General features: G+C 33.1%; 3 protein-coding genes across 3 annotated transcripts in view; 2 read left to right on the plus strand and 1 right to left on the minus strand.

Moving 5' to 3' along the window:
• Positions 1 to 146: 146 nt before the first annotated feature.
• Positions 147 to 3,422, plus strand: LOC123698152 (arginyl-tRNA--protein transferase 1). Its single transcript, XM_045644752.1, has 8 exons — positions 147 to 295; positions 372 to 498; positions 697 to 950; positions 1,032 to 1,106; positions 1,257 to 1,441; positions 1,994 to 2,155; positions 2,361 to 2,542; positions 2,725 to 3,422. The coding sequence occupies exons 1-8, from the start codon at positions 208 to 210 to the stop codon at positions 3,125 to 3,127; spliced, it is 1,476 nt and encodes a 491-aa protein (XP_045500708.1). The 5' UTR covers positions 147 to 207; the 3' UTR covers positions 3,128 to 3,422.
• A 2,357-nt stretch (positions 3,423 to 5,779) lies between these two features.
• On the plus strand, positions 5,780 to 20,930 carry LOC123698020 (putative inorganic phosphate cotransporter). Its single transcript, XM_045644611.1, has 9 exons — positions 5,780 to 6,093; positions 11,275 to 11,401; positions 15,203 to 15,290; positions 16,393 to 16,635; positions 17,448 to 17,619; positions 18,569 to 18,711; positions 19,016 to 19,236; positions 19,363 to 19,663; positions 20,090 to 20,930. The coding sequence occupies exons 1-9, from the start codon at positions 6,069 to 6,071 to the stop codon at positions 20,279 to 20,281; spliced, it is 1,512 nt and encodes a 503-aa protein (XP_045500567.1). The 5' UTR covers positions 5,780 to 6,068; the 3' UTR covers positions 20,282 to 20,930.
• Positions 20,931 to 22,229: 1,299 nt separating this feature from the next.
• LOC123698278 overlaps positions 22,230 to 25,975 on the minus strand; it is a 105,001-nt gene continuing 101,255 nt past the window's right edge. Inside the window, exons 9-11 of the mRNA XM_045644870.1 lie at positions 25,712 to 25,913; positions 25,319 to 25,469; positions 22,230 to 24,959 (exon numbers count right to left, since the gene is read on the minus strand). Coding sequence (XP_045500826.1) covers positions 22,840 to 24,959; positions 25,319 to 25,469; positions 25,712 to 25,913 — 2,473 coding nt within the window. The 3' untranslated portion in view covers positions 22,230 to 22,839. The remainder of the gene's footprint in view (positions 24,960 to 25,318; positions 25,470 to 25,711; positions 25,914 to 25,975) is intronic.

Consider the following 25,975-nt stretch of genomic DNA (forward strand, 5'->3'; position numbering starts at 1 on the left):
TATCAGCACGTGATTAGTTGCCATATTTAAAATCTGTTACGTTACGCACATTATTTCTAAACGAATACGTCACGTTATAGGACAGATGATTCATGATTCATATGATTGTCAACTGTCATTGTCATGTAAATTCTGAAATCTGAAATGAGGAAAACGTTCTTAAATTAGATAAACATCTAAGTGACAATATATTAAATAATTACCATAATGCCTCGGAGTATTATCGAGTATTATGCTGAGCATGAACGTTATAAATGTGGATATTGTAAGAAACCAGACACAAATTATGGTCATGGTAAGAACGTCTTTTTCTAATTGAAATACCGGATCATTTCTTTGTTCTCTTTTCTATTAAACTTGTATTGTTTTAGGATTATGGGCTCATACAATGTCTGTTTCGGACTATCAGGACTTGATAGACAGAGGCTGGCGGCGATCAGGAAAATATTGTTACAAACCAACGCTAAATATAATTTGCTGTCCCATGTATACTATTCGGTATGTAAACAATAACTATATACCTATTTCCTCAAATAATTTTTTTACTTAGGTATGATATGAAATTATAAAAGAAGCTAATTATTATATTGAACTACAATTTTGTCATTTTAAAGATAACAGAATATGGTTATTCCTACAATAGTTCTTCTAGATTAAGGGTCATTGTACATAGTTGAAATAATTATTTGATTCCAGGTGCAGAGCACTGGAATTTCGACCATCAAAGTCTCAAAAGAAGGTTCTAAAGAGGTTTAATAAGTACCTGGTGGGTGAGAATGAACCAGAATGTAGTCATAGGAAAATATCTAGCTCAAGTGATGATATGAAATTTGATGAGGGTGAAGCAGAGGGAGGTGAACAATTTGTTGAAAGCAAACAAAAGCCACAAATGGTTAATTTGACTGAAAAAGATCTCAACTTTGAGGAAAACCAGGAAGGAACATGTCAAGGTAGTTCAGACGGAACATCAAATAAAACTTCATTTTATCAATTTAATCCATTTAATTACTTAAGTAAATTATTTATTTCAGAAACATCAGCAAATCAAAGTTACTCATCCCAAAATGAAACTACTCCAACACAAGTGAAAGACAATATTAAGAAAGGTGAATAGAAGTTTTTTTTATGTAATATCTGTCAATGAAAATGTAAATATCTAATTAAAAGCAAATTTTTTAATGCAGTACTTCATTCCCTTGAAGTTGATATGTATACTTATACTTAATAATAAATACTTAACATATTACATATTTTAGATGCAGGACCTGATCCCACGAGGCCACCATGCAAGAAGGCTAAACAAATGCGAAAAGAGAGGAAACTAGAGAAATTAAAAGCACAGGGTATAGATATAAGTAACTTAGATACTAACAAGAATAAAGAAAAACAAATAGAAGATTTTATAAAAGATTTACCGGAGAATGTAAAACATAAATTAGAGGTAAATATTTGTCATATCAATAATTTATTAATGGTATTTATGCTACCATCTCCATTATTTGCGTATAATAAACTTTTCAAGTATTCAATACCCAAAGAAAAGACTATTGGCAGGGGTTTCACTCCGAAGTTTAGGTATGTTTCGCGCCGTTGCCGACTGAGTTGGCAGTCGATCTCGGGTTGTCTGCCACTCGCCGCCCGCGCGCTCGTTGTCCGCCTGACGTGTGTTCGCGTACCTATGATAAATTGGCGGCGAGTACCAACCCAGCTATTATAGCTATACAGTTAGCTATTATTTATTCCTAAAGTTGACTTTTGTTAGGGAGTGAACCTTCTGTACGTAGTACTATTATAATATTATATTCTGTGCTATTAGCATCACCCATTCATTTGTACACCGTACATTCATATTATTTTCCTATATGTTTTTATTATGATTTAGTTATTAACTAAATTATTAGTAGATTGTCCATAGTCAATATTAGAAACAAATGCATATTTTTTTATTTCAGTATACCATTATCACCCATTTAACTTATTTTTTTTATAACAGGTAAAATTAGTGAGGACCAATCCACCAAGTGCGGAATGGTTGGCTTCTGCCAAAGAAACACATGAGGTCTATGTGAAATATCAAATGACAGTGCATGGCGATAAACCTGAGAAATGCACTGAACCAAAATTCAGTGACTTCTTAGTACAAAGTCCGTTAATGGTAAATACTGCTATAATTCTTGTGTTCTATGAATCATTCTATATTGTATTGTATTTCAAATTCGTATTTGATATGGCTGTGTTTTCATAACTTATACTTCAAATTTGAATCATATAGTTTAAATTACATATATCCCAAGATATATTACAGTACAAGAACTACATTTTTGTAAGTAATAAAACTAATTACTTAAATTTTTTATCAGGAAGAGTATTCAGAAGTAGGTCCACCGTGTGGTTACGGATCCTTCCACCAACAATACTGGCTTGATGGGAAGATTATAGCCGTGGGCGTGATTGATATATTGCCCAAATGTGTCTCCTCTGTGTACTTCTTCTATGACCCACAATATATGAACCTCACTTTAGGAACTTATGGGGCTTTAAGGTGATTATATTAGTGTATTTTTAAACATTTTTAATTAAGTTTTACTATTGCTTTTATGATACATTTTATTCCATTTTAAAATATGTTTTGTCTTATTTATAAAGACCTACCTACTATTTTATTCAATTATTCATTTTCTCAAGTGACTAAATAATTTATTATTATCCTCCAAATTTTTTCAGAGAGATCGAATTCACAAGACACTTGCATTCATTATGCCCGGAGCTTAAATATTACTATATGGGCTTCTACATACACTCGTGCCGGAAAATGCGATATAAGGGCAACTACTTCCCATCAGATTTACTTTGCCCAGAGACCTATAAATGGTTCCCTTTAAAGGACTGCATACCAAAACTGGAGATAACACCATATTCAAGACTGAACCCTGACATAGATAGTGTGGACGATAATTATCCCAACGAATCTGACATTAATTATATACCAATATTGTTCAAGGGACAAGTGTTGATATATAAAATGTATAAACGAAGAAGCGGGAAAAATAATGACATGGAAGAACTGTTAGATTACGCGCGGTTAGTTGGCGCGAAAACTGCCAAAAGTTTGATCATGGTCAGATAATTTGTTAGAATATTTTTCCTATCTGCAATTTGGGTTTCTAATTATATTTGTCAGTTCTGTACTTATTCACTAGTCACATCTCATGCATTTTTCATTACCCACCTCATGTGTTGTTTTGTATTATTTAGCTGTGCCAACTTATGTGTTATCTCTTATTTATTTGAATCGTAACTCGTCGGTGTACGTTTATTTGTAATAATTTAATAACCTTACAAATATTTGAAGATATTACAAGCTGGTGTATATTGTTTATTGGTATATGAATTAACTGATTAAAATCGGTATTTAATGCTTATTCCATGTTTCATTTTTTCCTATTTAGTTATAATGGCCGTAAATACTTATGAGGTAGGTACCTAATAGATAATTTATTCTGTAGGTACCTATGTAAAGTTCACGTCAGTTTTTTTAATATAACAAGGCCATTGGGCGTTTTTCCATTACCCGGCCCGGCACCGGCACTGGCGCCGGCGCCGACGCGCGCCGTGCCGTTGCCGGGGAAGCAAAAATGTATGAAAATGTATGGCTCGCTTTTTCACTTACCGGCGCCGGCGCCGGCACGGCATTGAGTCCTGCCGGCGCCGTCGCCGTCGCCGGGGTAGCAAGCTTCCCACATGTGCCGGCCGGCAAAATTGCATATTATGTATTGCATATTTATATGAATTGTCATATCAGTACTGTACCACTCACCGGGCGTAAACCGGCATCGACACCGGCGCAATGGAAAAACGAAGTCCCGGTGCCGGTACCGGTCCCCGACCATGCCGTTGCCGTGCCGGAGCCGGGCCGGGTAATGGAAAAACGCCCAATTGGCCCTACAATTGGCCAACCGAAAATATTCCATGTGTACTCAAGTTACTTGTTTCTCTAGATATAGCGAAGTTACAAAAAGTGTTGTATGTGGTCTGTTCAAACTTAAAATATTCGTTGATGTTCATGAATGATCAACGTGATTGATTGTTTTTAATAGATACATTTCGTATATATTTAATAAGATCTATTTTATATTGATATTCACCACGACCTTTTATGCCAAATTTACTTGATAAATGAGTACGATACATAAAAGTGCGCCCACCGTAATTAATCGACACACGTGTAATTTAGCTTAGCTATTTTCTCATCGCTGATTTTCACATAATATGTTTTAGAATTTACAGTTAAAAATAAGATCTCAGTACTTTCAGTGACTTCCTGTGGGCCATTTTGCTTAACAGGCTCCTTAAAGCTCTCAAAATAATTAAAAAGTCATCTGCTTAGATAAATGAAATTCCACCAACATGAGTCCCCGTTGATAAATAATAACTTTATTACCTACTTATACTATAAATGGTCTATAAATTACATCTTTGTTTTAAATCTCTTATCAATAATTCCAGAGCGTGTCTAATAATCCTTGAATTTTCTTATACATAGGTATAATATGCCAATGATATATAAGTGAAAGAGCGGTTTATATTGCATTGCAATATTTTATGATTAATTTGTATATGTGTGTTATGGCATGTTCATATTCGTAAATTACCTATTAGAGGTGCGAATTAGTATGATGCAAACTAAGGATGCAAATGGTTGAATTGATTTCTAAATTAGTGGTCTAAATTTTTCTGTCAACTTTCGGAAAATACAAGAAAGTGAATCGATAAAAAATTATTAAGATAACAGGTATTATGATAAGATAAAATATATGATGTATCTTAGAATTTTAAAAAATTCAACTTTCCAGCGAAGTTGCTGACGTAGGGCTTTTTATATCCTTTCTTCATAACATTGATCAAATTCTATCATTTTATAGTAGATATCTATTTGTCACAATTATCTGGTTGAATCTGCTATTGGATTGAATGACAAGCACTTTCTTCGAATGACAAAATTTAATTGAATGACTAAAGGACAACTCGTCATGTTGTTTAAATGTAACGTTCAACGTCTTGACTGAACATCATTAATTAGGATAGTCGTTGGTTTGGACATAGGGGTGGGTTAGGTTACGTTCGTTGTATTTTTAACTACACACGGCTTGCAACCGTCTCCTTGTGGACGTTTGGAAAAAGCAAAGCCTCAGTTTATTACAACATACCCAGCGTTACCTATATGATATATCAGCTCTGTTCAAAAGGTTACAATTCGCTAACTATAATGGTTTGACGTTGAGTGACGCTTGTTAAATCAACGTTCGGCCTAGTCATTTCATTAAATGCTGCCACTCAATGAGCGCGCTCGGCGCTAATCATTTAATCAAATAGCAGATTTAACTAGATGACGGCGACATATCTACCAAATTTCTTTGTAAATATTAGAATGATAGACAATCTTTACACGACGCTACGATTTATTGATATTTTTAGAATGTATTTTTAAACATTTTACGGAGAATAATGAATAATTGTGATTTGTGGCTAATAAAACCTGTAGTTACTGTAATTCTTTACAAACAAAGCATAATTCATAAGCGATAGATAATTCAGTTTAATCGTTCGTCTTCTTACTGGTATTCTATTATGTAATCAAAATTACACATAATTCAAAAATTATATCTCAGTTACAGCGAGCGTTATAAATTATTTATTGTTAACGTGAACAGTTAAATGTTTAATGAACTCGAACGAAGATTGTTGTATGATTTCGTTCTGATACTAGGAAATGTCGTGCGCAAAGCGCATATATCGAATACACCTGAGTAAATCTATGTGATACAAAACAGACATTTAGTCCATTTAAGTAGAACATAGGTATGTAGTTTCGTTTCAGTGAAGTGGTAAATGTTCATTGACAATAGTGTATGGTCGAGTGGTTGCGAGGCTTTAGCGGAAGGCAGTCGCAGAGAGGCAATACGGCAAGCGCGCGCGCATCTTGCGTTGTAACCTCGCGCGGATATAGTTTCTATTTTATTTTGTGCGTGTGAATTTGTGTTTATCATAGTGCAATAAACTTTGTAAACATGAAGTTACACCTTAAATTATTTGGTGAGTACATTTTTTTAAATACCAAAATTATAACAGTTTATTACAGTGAATTAAAAGTGTAATTAGTTTTGTAAGGAATAATTATAGTTTTTATGATGTGAGATTTATTACAAGTACATTTCTATTGTTTTATAAATTGCGTAACTATAAGTACCTACCTACAATTCAAAATAAATAACATTGGTTAAAGATAATTCAATGTGAATAATCCTTGTGGTTTACCTTATATTTACATATTGCCAAATTTATCGAAAATAATCTTCACTAAAGTGAACATTTTATATCTGTGAATTTATAAAAAAGTCATGTTTACCTACTATTTAGTTGTAATAATATAGTATACTGTAGCATAATTCGTACTAAAATATGTATATTTAGTCAGTAATCTTTGAGATACTTTAGCTAAGTAACTCCAAAAATATTATAAAGTAACAAGTAGGTACTTAATTCTAAGAATATAACAATAATTTTAAAAATTTTGCAATACGATTGCTTCATCAAATATGTACTTTAAACAAGCCCCTTTCTTGTCAGTTAATTATCAGTATATAAATAACTTTAACCAAAAAATACATAAAAACTAACCACGAAGATCGCGAAGGTCGCCAGAATTACAATTTGACATGCGGTATAATTTTTTAATTAACCCATGACAACAAGTTGGAGCACTATAAATATGCAAAAAACACACACATTCCAAAGAGATTTATTCGTCTTAAATGTTAAACAGGTTTAATTAACGCATATTAATTTTTAATTGTAATTTATTTTTATGAATAATATCATCAGTCACGTTTTATTCGTGCATAACTGTTAATAATTATATAAACTCAGACCCAAGTTTTTATGACAAATTCTAATTAATTCGTGTAAAATGTTGATTTAAAATAAAGAGTCCAGGCTAGTTCTGAAACGTCTGATTATGCTAGGTGGCTGCGACATAAAAAGGCATTAAACATAAAAATTGTTTGTATATAAATTGTTTTGTAGGTAGGTATATTTTATGCGCAATGTTGTTTTTGTTAAATTATTTCATGATTATGACCACAGAAGTATCTACTTCTACATAATTATCTCCCATTGAACCTAAAGGCTGTATATTATTAACTATTCTGTGCTAAATTTTAATAAAAAGGACAGATTTAATTTGTTTTGTAGATGTTCTGGGACGAGTGGTTTGCCATTATCGTCCAATTTATCTTTTATTGACTTGTCTTCTAATGTGCATACACATGAATGACAAAATTTGAAGACTAACAGGTAATCTATGACGGTATACCTATGTACTGCGAATTTAATATCAAGCAAAAGTAACAATATCTAGATTCTAGTTACGTCTTTTACTAAGTAATGTTAATGAACTTATAACAATGAAATACTTAATTTACATATATGAATCAAAATAAACAAACGCATTTTCCCCTCATGGTACCTGAGCGAGCCTGTCTGATTAGAGTTTTGTCATATAACCTGTTCAGAAAGGAGGCTTTCTGTTCGCTTTATTAGCTCTAGAAATTTCGCAGTTTATTTTGGTTTAACTTTATTGTGTTCATTTGCAATAAACGATACTGTTTAATTGTTTAACATTAATGTCTTATACGAATGGTTGCAAAAATGTAATACTTAAACCCCTTCATGGAGGCTAACATAGTGTAATTTACTTTAAAAATAAGTTTTGTGTTAGCTATTCGATATTTTTACAATTAAAATAAAGAAAATTTATTTCAAATATAGGTCTACTTGTATATATTTAAAGTAATTACTAATTACCTATCTGCGGTAGGTATCTATCGTATTTTTGCAAAATGAAAAAAAAAATATATATTACGAAATCGAGCATACATAGTATGTGGTATATCATACACCTAACTAGTATACATTTTAGTACCTACTTACATTTTATATATCTAAATTCTAAATGGTTTTAAACTTTTACTTTTAACATAATAACATTGAGTCATGGGTGGCATTTTTTTACCCATTCATCCTTTTGACGTTAGTTTCGTAAATCGGTGGTTGATTGCGGAACTATAGGTACATAATTATGGTGGTCGCTCTATGGTCACTACAGTTTGCGCAAATAAATAGAATGACGTGAATTCCAACGGAAATGGTGTAATTGACCATTTACTTAAATTAACAAAAAGCAGAGAAGAAACAATTCTTGAAAACATTACGCATAGAAATTAATGAAACGTAGCCAATCTTGGGTATTTTCTTATCTATAACAGGAACGTGACAATTTGCTACTTCGCCGAGAACTAAGGCTGATATCATAGAAAATATTTAATAAGTATAATGCATATTGCATTTGAACCTGTGCATCATTTGTTTACAGTAAAATATGTGTAAACTAACTGAATATAATATTTCCATAATTATGGTACCTAAGTCACAAGTTCAGTATGGTAACAACTTACCTTTGGAATAGCTGTGCCCGGACGACTGTTTTATTATTTATTTACTTTGTTATGTTATTCTCATGTAATTAGATTTAAGTCTTTAAATGAGAATAAATGATTCTTTAAACCTAAGTCATCGTAATCCGTTAATCACACAATCTTCCGCAACTGATAATACATTGTTACGACTGACTTGCAAATTTAGTGGCGTGCGCCAGCGATAAATATTTTTATGCACAAGTATGTAGGGCTCACCGTTAGCGCCGTGTTTAATTAGTTCCTTGAAAGTGTGTGTTCGATATCTGTCATTCAGTAATGTGTGTAAAGTTTTCGCTTTACCGGCGACATGGCGCCGCGAGTACGGAGACCGCGGCGACATTCTGCCCACGACTCAAAGGCTAATAACTTGTCGCGATTATAGTGTTTTTGCATTTTCACACACTGATAGTAAAGCTTGGAACTTTCTTCTCTATAATAGCATGTTGCATGTGCGAAAACCTAGCAAAATGGACTTTACATTGTATATTGCAAATTCTGTATGTACCTACACGGCATAGAATCAAGAATGTGTCACTGTTAGAGTTAAGCTGATAAATAACAGAGCCTGGTTTCTTTTTCCTTGTAATAAAATATATATATTAATAGGAGACCGATCAAATCGCTTCGATCTGAATATAATATTATTTAATAACATAAAGGATGTCCCGGTGTAGTAGACTAGACAATGAGAGAATTTCACACGTTTGTATGTAAACTGGGTAAAACAAACTGTGTCAACATTATATCATCATAATAACTATTATAATATAATCTGAGAGCGAAATAACAAAACTACCTAGGTATAATCTATTTAGATTTAAGACAGAATTCGCAACAAAAGTAGGCTATTTCTTTTTAATCTATCATACGCATTTTAAGAAATTATCCAAAATAAAGACGAAAACCTGCCTGCCTAAAGAATTTAGTGTAGCTAACTACTTACTAGTTATTATTCTGTGGTATAGATAAAGTCCTCTGTTAAAAAAAATAGGTACCTACGCATCTTGTCCAGTAGTTGCAAGCAAAAAAAAATTATTGATTTAATAAAATTCCTATCATAAATCGAAAAACTTATCCATGAGTCAGAAATATTATGTTTACATACTTTGCCATTTTTGCAAAGAAAAGTTCCAAAAATTTTCCATTGGATTTTAGTAATATAGGCTTAGAATATAGGTATCTAATAATAATCTGGTTGATAAAAAATTAGCGCTAGATTTGGCTTAATTTAGTTTAAGAGGGATATTTGTAAATTGTACACGAGAATTTAAATTTACATCTAGGTATGTGTCGAAATCTGCATGACGGTATTGGATAGTTATTATTGTAGCACATTGGTTTATGTTCATTATTTAATCGCTCTAAATGCGGGCCAGGGCCGAGCAAAAACCATCTCTAGCAATCGCAGGTATAAACTGTCTAGAATATTCATATTATTACAGAAAAACCTATTTTAACAGTCTATAATTGGCGAAATGAACGGTATCATGCGATAGGATTGAAAAATTATTTTTTTTGATTAGATCAGATAGCTATCTAGGTCTAGGCATTAAAGAAATTAAATAAAAAATTCATTAATTACTCGCTTCAAATGAAGTGTCAATGTATATTATAATTTCTTTGATTTTTAGACATCTGAACTAGATTTATAGACTGGCTTTCGCTTGCGTCGCCTCGATTTATTAGGAATTGTCTAGCAATAATGTTAGTTACTTAATGTGGAATAACTAGCCGCTGTCAGTCTGCTATTGACATTGTTTTCGAAAGTAATCTTCCGCAAGCACACTTTCAGGTTTCTGCGAGGCCGTGCACTTGACTCCAATGAGATATTTAACTAAACAAAGAGAATATTTCCGTATTTATGTATGGTCGACTATGAGTAGTTAATTGCGAATATGTAATAATAACTGTATTTAAAATGTGATTATTGACAAAATTGACAAGCAGGAAACTAAGTAAGCCCTTTACTGTGATAGGTACCTACACTACTTGTTTTATATTTCATTTCAAATTTAGAATAGGTAAGAAACCCAATTTATCTGGCAAACGACGCTACTCTGTAAGTTCTTACACAAGAGATAAGAAGATTAATAATAAGATTTTATACCTGTGAATTAAAAGCAATTAATTTTGAAACATTAAGGTCGTAAGTGAAAAGTCATAAATCGTTAGATTAGCGTCAAACTTGAAACATGTACGGGGAATTCCCAAGCTCCATTCGCACCTTCGGAATACATTGAACAAAATGCCAATCTGTTTTTATTGATACTCTTTGAAAAAATGTCCTATTATTATTTTATATGTTTAAATATTAATAGATAGGCTATTTAGTAGATGCTGCATAAAAGCTGTTTTTTTGTAGTTTCATTATAATACTACAAGTTTATGTGCTAAAGACAAACGAGACTAAATATGGAAGATAATATTATAAGCATAGTAAAACGTAGTAACTATTTACTAATCTGTGGTAATACTAGATAAATAATAGATACAGTTGTACTCAGAAATACTGTAATTATGAACTCAAATAAGAAAAATATGTACAAATAATAATAATCCACTATAACTTTCTAATTGCTTATTTAATAAATATTTATTTCAAACTTCATTTGTATACGAACTTGCAGCTTTTTCGTCGGAATCTCGACACAATTGTTTTAAGTTCACGCACTCGTAAGAAATGGCAATATATTTCGCTGTGGTTCAGTAGTTACTTCATTTAATTTATTTTTTGTTTCAGACGCGGTTCCGGCGAGGTTCAATGTAGCGATCATGTTATTTTTCGCCTGTTGGGTGAACTACATGTTACGAGTGAATATGAGTGTCAACATTATAGCGATGGTGCCAGAGAGCAAGTCGTCAAAAACGTTAGTATTTTAAATCACGAATTATACTTATTTTAGGTAAGTCTATAGTAATGAATATGGTTATTTAACCTAGACTCTTCGCTCTAGGTGTATCTAAATTGAGACCTACCCTGTAGCTCTTTCATTTATATAGGTAATAGGTATCTAGTTATATTATTCATAAAGTAAATTGTGTTTATTGTTCACAATTGAATGGAGATGATACCTTGCATACAGAAAAATACTTATTAAAATGTATTGGTGTCGATTGTGCCCTGTGACCTTGCTCTTAAGGTTAGGGAGTCATTTTTCGTTTATAAAACCGCCTATCGAAGGGAAAATATATTTTTCTCAAAAACAAGTGCGCTTTCTACTGCTGTTCACACATTCTATTGATTTACATTTCACTACGTAACTTATTGAGATAAGTTATATGAGTATTCAACTTATTTTTTGACCTCAATACATCGTTGTTTGTTTTGATCAAAACAAGATTTTTACGCAATTTCTGTCTACGCTCGTCAAATAAATCGCATACAAGATTTCTTGGATTGGGTTTTTTAATAGATGCTCGTCGTCGAACTTTATTGATTGGCATTTAATAGTTAGAGCATACATTAATAAATTCATTTATTTTTATGTCTAGAAATTTTGATTAATAGCGAATGTTTTTAACATTTTCTGGTTGTCTTCAATGGAATGTGATCTTTAGAATATCATACATTTATAAGGTTTTTTATGTTAAGAATGTTGCAATACTGGTTCACGTAATGTAAGTAGTATGTATACTTGTATCACAGTGATTTTGATTGTTATTATTTCCTTGGTATTGATATCACCCAGCATCTGAATCTTCAAAAAATATTCAAATAGCTTAATTAATTATATGATATTTATATTATATCTTACTAATATTATAAATGTGAAAGTTTGTGAGGATGTGTGTGTGTTTGTTACTCTTTCACGTAAATACTACTAACCGATTACAATGAAATTTAGCACACGTATAGATGGTAACTTGGAGTAACAGATAGGATAGGTTTTATCCCGGAAATCCCACGGGAACGGGAACTATGCGGGTTTTCCTTTGAAAACGCGGTCGAAGCCGCGGGCGGAAATCTAGTAAGTTAATAAACGTGTGATAAAGTGAACAAATTCTCAATTATGCAATCGTTAAGTTTTGAATGAAGTGTTTATTCTCCCTTTACATACCTTATTAGATAACATTCTAATTGCATGTATAAGTAGTATTATATTATCTGTGGTTGCAGTTTGATTTTAAATTTCCTTGAATTTGAATTCATGCTGAGTCGTTGATAGATTTATTGTTATTTTAACTAAACACCTTGGTACATTCCCACATAATATCATCTCGCAAAAATCCAAGGTAAATAAATAAAATAACGTTATCGGATTCCGTGAACCATCAAGGCTACATGCCTTCTCGGCGATGACACGAAGCAGTTAATCAATCAACTTATTTCTGTCAAAGTTCATAGATTTTTTATACTTTCGGGCTATAATTTAAGGAATATAATAGAATAGCGCTGAATAGCGTTCATAAAGCTAAAAATGAGCTTTTTAATCCACCGCAAATGATTTGATACTTTCAACATGTCTGTCTGTGGTATGGTATCATAGCTTTCAAATGGATGAGCCAATTTTTGTTTAGTTATTTTCTGTTATCCGACTAACCTTTCACTACTCTCTGAATAAGGATAGCAAATTAAAAGATTAGTTAATCCCTATATTTTCAAATTTAAGATTAATTAACACAAAAGGTGGTCTTGGAATCCGGATTTTTTTAATTTAATCTTCAATTAAATTTTAATTCATTCGGTTAGGTTCAAAGTTTGAAAAATATTTCGTTTTCATCAATATAATGATCGAGTGATTAGGCTATGCGAAATGGCCTGCACAACTATAATTTTAATATTTTAATTCAAGTGTTCAGTGTCATTCTGCTTGTTCTAACGATACGGTGGGGTTGGGGTAAGGTATAAAAATTAAAAATGTATTAAAAAAATATCGTTATTAATATATATTTAATTAAAAAATCATCCTATAAATAAAGCTGCAATAGATTGTGCATCCATTATTATAACCTTATAAAAGGCAAAGGTCTCTCATTGGAATTATAAATCAATGCCAACCACATCGTATAGAATTTTTTTTTGTAATTAAACAATGATTTTATTAGATAAAGCTAAAACAATAATGTCTTACAGGAAAAAAACTTGCATGAAATCTCTGGGGGAAGATCGTATTAAATGTTAAACACAATAACGTTGAAAATATGTTTTATAATTAAGAAGCAATATAATCTTATATAGCCTTTATTATGTATTTATATAATTAATTACCTGTAAGTATAATTATTTATTATTTATTATTACAAAGACTATAATACTTTACGATCATAATTCTCAATACATATTTTCTGCCTGTGACTCTACCTAGCTACAATATTTTGCCGGGATAGGTACCTATGCTATGTATAAAAGTAAACATTATAAAATCTTTTTTTGGAGTCGGAGTAGACCGTATTGAGAAGCGTCAAGGTCTGTATTTTAAGTACCAAAGTGGCCAAAATATTTACAACTAGCGTGCAAGAGCCAAGAATCCATATCTACATACCTATATAAAATTAGCGTCTACAAAATATTTACATCTAAAATGCGTAAAATATAAACCATATATAAAATATTTTGTTCACCCATCTTTGCTATGTAGATACTATTGTGATCAGCTGTTTTGCAATGATTTAAAACGTGATGTCGGTAGTGATGTACATATTATACGAGTTAGGTACGTTCAAAGTGCTTCAAAGGTAACTTAATTTTGAGATGTAGGTAGGTACGTGAACCGTATTGAATTACTATGAGCGTAGAATTAAGCAAACTACATATTGGTGGTGTGGTAATGTGGTTGTTCATTCTCAACTTTAACTGATATTCAATTTTGAAAAACGGATAATTGTAGTTTTAAAAAGGTTTTAAATAGTAGTAAAAACTAGTTTTAACTAGGCAAAACACGTCCTATCAAAAAACTGGTTTTAACTGTAACATAATATGATGCATATATTTTCAACTGAATTATCTGACTACATAATACAAATATATACAATATTTTATCTACTTTTTGAGATAAAAAATAAGTAGTCTTCAGTTATGACAAGATGGATTTGTGAAATGGGAAAATTTTATCATCTTCTTCTGTTTGTCTCTAGGTATTCTTAAAATCTTGATAAGTTTATATTATCAAATAGTGCTTAAGAATAATGACGTATTTATTAAATCTATACGTAAAATTATAAAGCTGAAGAGTTTGTTTGTTTGAATGCGCTAATCTCGGGAACTACTGGTCCGATTTGAAAAATTATTTCGGTGTTAGATAGCCCATTTATCGAGTAAGGCTAGGCTATAATATCATCACGACCAGCAGATGCGGAGCCACGCGGGTGAAACCGCGGAGCGCAGCTAGTGGGATATAATTTTGGCCATAAAAAGAAACACTTTTTATTTAAACAAAAAAAAATGACGCTCTAGGAGAACAAAGTAGGCGACAGAGGACAGGTTACATCAAATTCTTAAAAACTATTTTTACTACCTACTTAGTTTCTTAGAATTTCGACTAAGTATTGACGCAATCCGTATTCAACCACTTCAAAACAATTTAAAATAAATCTGAATACGACTGTAATATGTTTAGTCTTTTAATCGGATGCATTCAATAAGACACGTGATTTGTTGTAATTTTCGCAGCAATAATAATAAAGTTGTAACGAACATTGAGTACAAACAATTCTTTTGTTATTCACAGGGTGGAAAGCGAATGCAAGGCCATCGCGAATGCTGACATTTCATTACATAATGATTCTATGGCCGTCACAAAGGCAGAGCCGAGACAGGTAATTCATATTTTGTTCGACGTAGGTACTTATTCAAATAAATGCAGCTTTAAAGGGATTGTAATGTATGTTTTTATCTAGGCCCATCAACGTTTAGATCCGATATATTTTATAATGTCATGATATGAAGCGGTTGTTACTTGATTGTTTATGCAAGTAACAACCGATACCGATTACATATGATTCGATAACGAAGGCCAAAATTATGTAAAGGCTGTCAATAATAAGTTTGATATTTCTCTATCTGATATGACTTTCTAAAAATAAAATGGAAAATTGCAGTAAAAATGTAAACAGTTAAGTAAAGTATTCAGTATTCACGAAACTGAAACAAACTCATGTTTATGCTCTTACTACTTATTTTGTTTTAAAACTAACTAAGTAGGTATAATTTGTGCGTGGAAATAAATAAAAAAATATTTTTTAATAAATATCACATGTTACTGCAAAGTTGGCAATGCTCGTGGTAGGTGATCATTAATTTATAAGCGTATAACTCTACATTGAAATATTCCTCGAACATGACCAAATTAGTTTAAAGTTCTCTCAATTGACCATTAACAACTCTTCGTCGTTTAACTCTACATTGGTTAATGTATTAAGGGGTTACGTAGATATCAGAAAAAATATGAAGATTACAATGTTTTTTGTTTGATCCATTAAAGTCAAATTGCTACTGCGAGGACTGTGTGATGTAATATTTGCGGTTTTCTTAAGTTCAAATAAAAACAAATAGCCAGCAAAAACCTATAACTTGTTAGTTCATTAGGTATAATAATGAATGTATTGTTAAATGATTATCTCGATTTTATATATCTGTTGTCTCCATAGAGTCGAGACTTGAAACTACATAGGTACTTACTTCTATTTTATTTGTTTTTCTTTGTATTATTCTCGATGTTTTGCACTATTTGGGCATGACACCATGAAACGATTTATTTAGCAGGAGATAGCAGGAGAGGAGAGCCGCCATTAAATTGTAACATATTTGTGAGCTAAATACTTTTTATAAGTTTTAAAAGTTAAGCACAGGAACTTCTTAACCCTAATGATAAAATGCTACTGTTAGTTTATTCTCTATATTATTTTGACTCTTTTTCAGCCGGACGGCGTAGTAACATTCGATTGGACAACGCAAGAGCAGGCGTATGTACTCTCTGGGTATTTCTGGGGGTATGCTATCACCAGCTTGCTGAGCGGGACTGCAGCTGAGCTGTGGGGCCCCCGGCGGGTGGTGCTCATCACGATGCTCATCAGTGCCATACTGACCATACTCAGCCCGCAGGCAGCGAGACTGCACTATATGGTTTTGGTTGCTGTCAGATTTCTGATCGGACTTGCGGCGGTGAGTTATGTTAATTGTAATTTAAGATGTATTTTTGTTCATTGTTCGCAAATTATTAATTTTACCCAAAGATAACATCAAACGTAAAATTGTACAGTCATAAGTATAGACACAAGCATAGTATAGAATATCTAAGTATGTACTTTAAAATGTATTATTATAGCAATATGCTCAACAGACATTGCATTTTGATAAAACGGCGAATTTTAGTTTTTCATAATGATTTCCTTATACTAATTTATTCAAATTGACGAGTAAACTCGAAATAGACGCAAACAAGTATGTTGGCTCATTAGGTAAGGACACATTCCATTTTATTTCTATTTACGGTTATTTCCCCAGTACCACCTTATTATTTTTTTAATATAATCTCAGCGGGAAAATGTGACAAAACATCGGCAAATTAATAGAGTACTTAGATGTAAAAAAAATTCACGTGACCATTGACCAAATGAATAGGCGACGTCTGTGGCCTGCGCCACTTGTGTGACGTCATTTTATGAAGGCGTATTACAGAATTAGCATCATTATTTATATGTATAAATAATTATTCTCAATAGTCAATTATATTGTGTATGGCACTGTGACTGGGATTCTAAAGATAAACTGAGTGTTAAAACCTTTTAAAGTTAAAAAGGAATATGCTGTCAGTGTAAATAAGCAAACGAATTCGAGGGTCAAAGCTCGTTACTAAATACTAATCACTTGAAACCTGAATTTTAGGATCGCAAATGTTCCCACAAGACCTTGACCTTTGATCTTTGTTCTTTTCAATTTGAATGTCTTTTTTAAATGAAGTATTTTATTTTTAGGGTTTCTTATTCCCTGCATTACACGCGTTAGTGGCCCACTGGGCGCCACCAGCCGAAAAAGGGAAGTTTGTGAGCGCATTGCTTGGCGGTGCTATTGGAACGGTGGTCACGTGGTCTCTCACCGGACCACTAATTGAGAAATTCGGCTGGGATTACGCATTTTATGTACCTGGTAATATAATATCTATTATAATTAATTAGAATTAGGTTAGTAAAGGGTTAGTAAGATTTTACTTGAAAATAAATTTATCAAATCAGAGATCCAGTCAGAGATTAATTAGTAGAGGGGTAATTGAATATTTTTCACCAAGAAACATGGCTTTATTAGCAAGTGACTACTCATTTATATGTAACATACCTATATTATAATATTTCTATGTATAAAATATTCAGACCGATATATTATATACTACAACGTTCTAAATAGTATTAGTACCTACCTATCTGTTGTTAACACACTTTTACATATATTTAAATTCAATACGTACGTCTTTATTGTGGCGTTTTCTAACTTTTATGACGTGAGGTGGTTGCATATAGCGAGTTCACAATATTATTGGAAATATTCCATTTCATAAACGTAATCAGAGATATTATGGCTGTGCCGTTCAACAGAACAAGCTAGTAACAACTAGTTGCAAATGTAAAGATTATTCCTACTTTATATTCATACTAGCTTTCCACCCGCAGCTTCGCCCGCGCAGTCAAAGAAAAACCCGCATAGTTCCCGTTCCCGTGGGATTTCCGGGATTGCGTCATTTTCCCGGGATAAAAAGTAGCCTATGTCCTTTCTCGGGTATCAAAATATCTCCATACCAAATTTCATGAAAATTGGTTCAGTAGTTTAAGCGTGATTGAGTAACAGACAGACAGACAGACAGAGTTACTTTCGCATTTATAATATTAGTATGGATTAAAATCTATCTAATTAATGATGTAAAAGTATATCGTCTTGTAATAAAATAATATGTGTTACTTACTAGGTAGTCTTTTATATTTATGCAATGGCCCTAAAAATATCTTAGCGAAATACGATTTCTATAAAATTAAGTCTGTAGATTTAATTATTGTATATTATTTCTCCTTAATCATCGTTCCTTAAACTTTTTTATATTTTATAGGTATAATTGCCGCAGTATGGTGTGTGGCTTGGTGGATTCTAGTATACGACTCCCCCGTCCAACATCCCAGAATTACTGATAAGGAAAAAGCTTATATCTTAGGAGCTATTGGCGATAAAGTTGTTAGTTCCAGTCACACGAAGGTAAAAAATTAAATTAATTTTAGTTTTAGACAATGGCTCATTATCTTGTTCGTAATCTGCTTTATGATTGTAATAGGTGCCTATGGTTATTACATTAATTACGCTCGGTAGTATTTTTTTTGCTTAATTAAATTTAGAAGAACTTTTGGTATTGTAGAGCTAAAAATATGAAAATGTATTTTACCAAACACTTTTTAACTCACGTAAACTTTTCAAGTAGCACCTCTTTTGGAAATTAACGCTTGTGTGCAATTTAGAACTGACCTAATTTTCTACTAAAAATACCAAAAATCTTGTTTCACAGATGGTCCCACCTTTCCGTAAGATTTTTACATCACTTCCGTTCCTGGCTATGATCGTTTTGCACTATGGTAACAATTGGGGCTTGTACTTCGTGATGACAGCGGCTCCTAAATACGTGTCCAGTGCCCTCGGCTTCAACCTTACGTCTACGGGCACATTGTCTTCATTACCATACTTGGCTAGAATGATCTTCTCTATCATCTTTGGCGCTATTGGTGACAGGTCAGTAACCAAATTTTATAACTTTTCTACACTGTGTACATTTTATTGCTTTTTATTTTTACATGTTTTTGGCGTCCAGTAATTTTTGTCCATATTGTCTTAACTCATTAAATGTTTTATTTACAGAATCGTCAAACAAAATATGGTATCTACAACCTTTATGAGGAAGTTCTTCTGTCTATTCTCACACGTACTCCCCGGGCTACTGCTAATCGGGCTCGGTTACACGGGATGCGCTCCCATACTCTCTGTGGCCATTATCACCTTCTCAATGGGCTCTAATGGTGCGGCCACACTAACCAATCTTGTCAACCATCAAGACCTGGCACCAAACTTTGCTGGAACATTGTACGGCATTGCGAATGGTATCGGCAACACCGCTGGTTTCGTCACACCTTTAGTCACGGCGTATTTCACTAAGCATGGCGTAAGTAGTAATTTCATCTTTATTAATAACGCCATAAATGCGCAGATTGATGGGCGAATGATGAGAATTTTATTATGAATTTTCATTATGGAAAAACACTGCGAAGGATTTTAATTGAAGGATAAAACAATTGCAAAATGAATGTCTGAGATATCTCGAATAAAACGGACGGATGATATTTAACTGAATTCTATTCATTAAAATGTTGTGCGTTTTGTTTGTATGAATCACAGTGAACGGCTCGATGGTTTCCTGATAATGTATTCTCGGTATATTTAATACACGTTCTTATTTTTTATTGTACTTATAATAATCTTTATTCATTTCATGCTATTTACTACTATCGTAGTATTTTATCCAGCGCTCAAACTACATACTTAAATCTTAATAGCTTTCTCCGAAATAATCAACTTATTTTATTTCTAGAACGGTTTTGCGGATTGGCGACCAGTCTTTTTGACAGGTGCTTCCCTCTACATCATATCTGCGGTCTATTTCATACTCTTCGGAACAGGAGTTACGCAATCTTGGAACTACGTTGAACCCGTTGAAGAGGAAAACAAGAGGCCCAGTGCGAATTCTAATGACACCACAGTTACAGTACAGATAAAAAATTAAACTTCAATTAGATTAATCTTGGTTTAAGTCATTACGTGAAGCGCGTACAGGAAGTGATGAAATTATTTGACGTTTATAATTGCTTGCCACACCAAAAAAAAACTAAAACAATAAAATTAATTATAATTTAAATTGTTGAACAATGCATAATATGGATTGTATGCTCACTTGTGTTGTTTACTTAAACTACGTTTACGTATTACAAATTATTGTCGAATTAAAAATTTATTACAAATATTTATGTTAAGTAAAAGATAAGTACTTAAACTTAAATTATTTTTTTGCAAAATGTGTAAAACACGATTTAAATTTTAAAGTAATTGAAGAGATCTGAATTTTGTTCATAAAATCTTTTTACAAAGGTAGCTGCAGAGGAAAGCTTTATTTGTGTAAATTCGATAAAAATTAAATCTTTATCAATGTTTCATATATTATATAGAATATATTATTCGATATATTTATTGCGGATGTGCTAAGTTTAAGGATACAATAAAAAATAATTACTGTCTTCAACATAAATGCTATACAAAAATGTTAACGTTATTGAAGAATTTATTTTCTTTTTAGTTATGAGTGCTTTTGTAAGTATGTTTACGGGGCTAATATATTTTTTAAGATAAAAACTGCTGTAAACTGACATTTAAAGTTCGTTTATCGTTTATCGTTCGTCGTATAATTTTAGTGTTTGACTATGGTTTTGTTAGAGTATTTAAATTCTGTTTTCGTAGATTTCATATTCGCCTACCTGTTGTACTTAATTGTTTGAAACATTTTTTTATCTCTTCTTTAATTACTTAACTACAAAAAAAAATCGAATTGTATTTAACTCAGTTATAAAAATGACCCTGAGATATGTAAACTATAAGAATAAGAAACGAATTACTTAGTGTGGTTTATATCCCCTATATTTTAATCAATGATATTATGTATGTGACTGTGATGTTTTATTATATGTAATTGTATGTTATTTAAATGTAAAATTAAATTATTTATAATCATATCTAGATTTTTCATTACTTCTCAGTTCCCATTGCTGTCCTGTTTAAATATTAGAGTGCTAGGGTATGTTAGGCTCTATGGTTAATCTATATCAGATTTTATTCAAAACATTAATGAGAAATGTATTGGGAATTTAATTATAATAAGATAGTGAAACATATCAGCGAATTACTCTTAGTGATAAAAAACGATAGTACATAATATATTGACTTAGTTCATAATATTTTGTAACTATATGTTATGTTTTAACGTTGCTCACTATACATAAATATACATGTTTACGTTTTCTCTCCATAAGAACCATCCTTGTACTTCAAGGAATATTATAAAAAAAGAATTAACGAAATCGGTTCAGCCGTTCTCGAGGTATGCGCTTACAAACACATTTTTCGATTCATTATAGAGATTGCTACTGTAAATTATAAGTGATAAGGTAAATAAATTAATTAACATATAACTAGCGCTCCGCCCGCGGCTTTCCGCTTTATCTAAAATATAATAAATACTAAAACATTGAATCACTCTATCTAATTCTAGCGATATAGACCAATTCGTTACGGTCCGCTTATCTGACACGGTACCCAACAACGAAAACTTCATTGTACAAACAAATATATATATTCCATTTCAAAAGGCGGAATTACAATTATTACAACCTGAAAGCTAAGTAAAGCTATTTCTTTGCTTTTTGTTAATTATTATTTACGTTAATTGTAAACCGAATAATTCTCTTTTCGATTAGGTGAAAGTTAACTAATTTTCTGTACCAATCTTTTGTCTTTACTAGGAATCGAACTTTATAAACCTGTGTAAAACCGAGGTTCTTACTTGTCATTTTTCAACTAAAGTTCGAAATAATATATGACTACTCACTAGTAATAGTGACTACTAGGATAGTACTATATTTTTTGTCTTATATAACAAGTGTAAAGGGAAAATAAAACTGGAGTTAAATATAAAACATGTTTATTTTATGTTTGAAGGTACAGTTAGATACACTTTTATACACTATGTACACGAACACTCAATACCTAGACATACATATATTATTTTTATTTATCTCAAAGAAATACACAAACATGACACAGTAGATAGGTACTAACAATACGTTACAGTATACTTTATAAAAATTTACTTAATCTATACATTAAACAGTTGGCTGGTGTTTACTTTACCTAAATCTTATATTAAAATACGATTTCATTACAAATCTATAGAAAACAACCACCTGTACATAGTCTGAAACTATTTTACGTCTTTGGAAACTCATCACCGGAACATTCAGGTTATGGTCACATGATTTAAAATCTCTAAGGCGGGATCACACGTTAAGATTAAAATACGAATATTTTGATATATAAAATAACGATAAAGTGCGTAATTTGAGATTGCTATTTTAATATAATCGAAGGTTAAAACAACTATAAATAAGATGAATCTCTCCATTTACACATAATGTTTAAAATTCATTAATTTCACATTTACGAAATAAGTTCAATTCAAAAAGTTACATCGATTATTGCACCCTTATACAAATCAAAATTGTGCTCAAACAAAGTTCAGACATATGATTCAGATTCCGTATCAGATTCAGAGGCATCCAACGCGATGCCGTTCTCATTTTTCTCAGTTCCGTTTGGCGGATCTCGATAGACCGGCGGTACAGACTTAGATCGTGACGTCTTATCATCCTTATTGACGTGAACCGGCTGGAACTTTTTCAATACCCTTTGATAAACCATTTTTCGCGGTGGCACTGGAGGTGGCATGTGCGGAGGTTTCTTGTTGTTGTTAGGCTCCGTTTCCGAGTATTCTGGTTGAACCGCAGTTGGTGTCGCCTTGTAAATATCGGAAGCGAACATGTTAGAGCTCTTGTCCTCGTGGAAAATGTCTCTTCTGCGGTTGTACACAGACGTATACAGAGGTTCAATGTACTGTGTCGTGTAGCAGTTTTCGAAGGAATTTTCGCTCGCCGGCGATTCTGTCGACCGACTGTTGAATGAACTCTGCGGTTGGTACAGAGTGTCGTTGCTACTCGAGTCACTGTGCAGAATTATGTTCGCAAGGGATTTCGATTGGTTCAACTTATTATTATTATAGGTTCGCATTCTGGATTTTTTGCTATCTTCGGAATTGTTACTTCGAATATCATCAACGTAAGAATACGAATTTTGAAGCGGGTTCATTGTCTGTTTTTCTTTTTCCCTACCGTTGCCATTTACCATGGAGAGCGTAATGCAATTTTTAGTGCACATGTGGGCAGGATCAAAGCGACGTTTGCGACAACAGTTGACGATGTTGACATCGTAGTTTCCGTTACGTGTTGTCGTGACGTTTTGTCCTTCGTCACTCACTTCCAAGCTTTTCGTCCTCGCTGCTTGACGAGACCAGTCATTTCTAGTAAAAATGGTGGCTGCCGGAGACGCTTTACCTTCTATCTTCTGCGAGGATTCTCCTTGCTTACTCACTTGCCCATATATTTTTTCACTTGCATTATTCGAATGGCTGTTGTAGTTAGGGCTCTTTTTCTCCCAGCCGGTGTAAACGCGTGAATAATTGGTGTTCATGTTCGCCAGTAACTCTGAATGCGTCTGGTATTGATTCTGCCGTTGGATACTTTCAGTAAACATGGCAAGGTCGTGTATGTTACTGTATACGATATTTTCTTGACTAGAAACTAAATCGCGATTTGAATCGATCGTCTCTTGTTTCGTTTCAAGTAAATTATCTGAACTTTTGGCGCGGTTAAAGCTTTTATTGGCAATATTTTTGTCTGCTTCTTGCGTTTCTGCATACATACTGTATACTTTTGAGGTACGAGCCGCCTTAGAAACATTGCTCCTCGGTGGCTTCTGAGGTTCAAGCCCGGTAATATATTTTGCAGGACTTTGACTATAAATATCAGCGGTGGATCGCTGTACGGCAGTCTTCGACACGTAATTTCTATCATCGATGCCGTTAGAAACGCCGACGTTTATCGTATTATGTACATATCTATCTCCCATATATGGCATCGTGTATAGCTCTTCATTTACGGTACTGTATATTTCTGCCTTGTTTGAGTAAATATTTTGTCGCTGATTAATCGGCGGAAGCCCGTTAACGTTGTGATTATCATTATTGTAACGGGAGTTTATTTTGCCATCTTGTTGCATGTTACAAGTTGGCGCTGATAGGCTATGTAGGATATTTCTTGGGGCTGGACTGTTGCCTCCATTACTGTTGGAATCATCTTCCGAAAGTGTGAGGCCGGAATCTCTGCTTAAAGATAGTTTTTCTTTACGTGGGGTTGTGAGTTCCATAGAGTCTAACGAGATTCCAACAGAATGGAGACTGTCACTTTCTTCAGCGCCTGAATCAAGTAATGCATTCGAGTTTTCAGTAGATCCATTGCCAAGCAGACTGGTTATTTGAGGTCCGAATAATGCTTCAGCTTTCACAATGAGGAGCTCGACGACCATTGGCACAGCTTTAGGAGCTTTATCGCAAGGGACATTAGGCCATAGAAGGCTCGGTCCAACGCAAACACCAAGGTTCATAGGGCACATAAGATTAATGTTTGATTTCTTAGCGATCGCTTGAAGAAGACACACGAAGTATGTTAGCATAGTGTAATGTGGCTTCGGCAGTTTGAGCAGTAAAGAGCGGATAGCAGATACCTTTTCAGTTTGTGGTAAATCTGTAACAAAAGTAACAAAATTTAGCTTAGTTCATGTATTTAATTTTAATGTTAAATCAATAATAAGGCAAAGTACAAATTGGAATATGTTGTCTCAGTATGCGCCAAATATTTGCTAACCGTTAAGTTTTTTTCACACATCTCAAAAGTAAACTTAGTATCAGAAAAAAATTAAGGAAGTGTGTTCATACAAATATATGCAAATATTAACTAATAACTTACTAGTATTTTCTGCTCGTTATATTTACAACTAGTGCGAATTAAAACTACATTACAGATTTTTACAAAGTTTAAACTAGAAATAAATTTTCCAAACTTTATTAAGGTATTTTTGTTAAGGTTTAAGCATTCATACTTACTTAAAACTTGAAGCCAGGATGGGTACAATTCCGCTAGTAAGAGAGGCTGCGGCAGTGCTCGGAAGAATTCCTTGACTAGCGCCGCCAACAATAGTACCGGCGCTCGGTCTAGCTCTGGGCACGTACCAGCGCTAGGGCCTAATGCGTCCAGCTGTAAATAAAACAGAAATTATTATTTACACATTGAATTAATTTCGTTATTTCATAAATTTGTAAATTTGAAAGTAGGATCACTGCCATTAATATTAAGATCGAGAAATAACTACGTATTTAAATGATAAAGTGTAATATTCTAAAGTTACGATATTAACAAAGAAATCTCTTACAAGCTTGGAGGCGCGGGAGGCGTGAAGTCGCCACATAAACACGCTAGACAAACAACCAAATACCAACCTTATCTCTAAGTAGTCTGAGCGCTTTTGCATTAGCACTTCTACGGAAGACGCCGTGTGTGTGCGGTGCGTGAGCTCGCAGACGTTTCAGGGCATGCAGTAGTGCGGGGGGCGGGGAGCCACCACATAGACGAGATAGAGACACGCCGAATAGACGTCCTCCACGACGTAGTAGGCGCAAACCACGACTGCCGCCAGTAGTGCTGGAAGAGAGCAATTTTATTAGACTCTATGAAATATGGGGATACATTTTTTATTGGGTTAT

This window comes from Colias croceus, chromosome 15 (assembly GCF_905220415.1).
Source record: "Colias croceus chromosome 15, ilColCroc2.1".
In the NCBI taxonomy this organism is placed as follows: domain Eukaryota; kingdom Metazoa; phylum Arthropoda; class Insecta; order Lepidoptera; family Pieridae; genus Colias; species Colias croceus.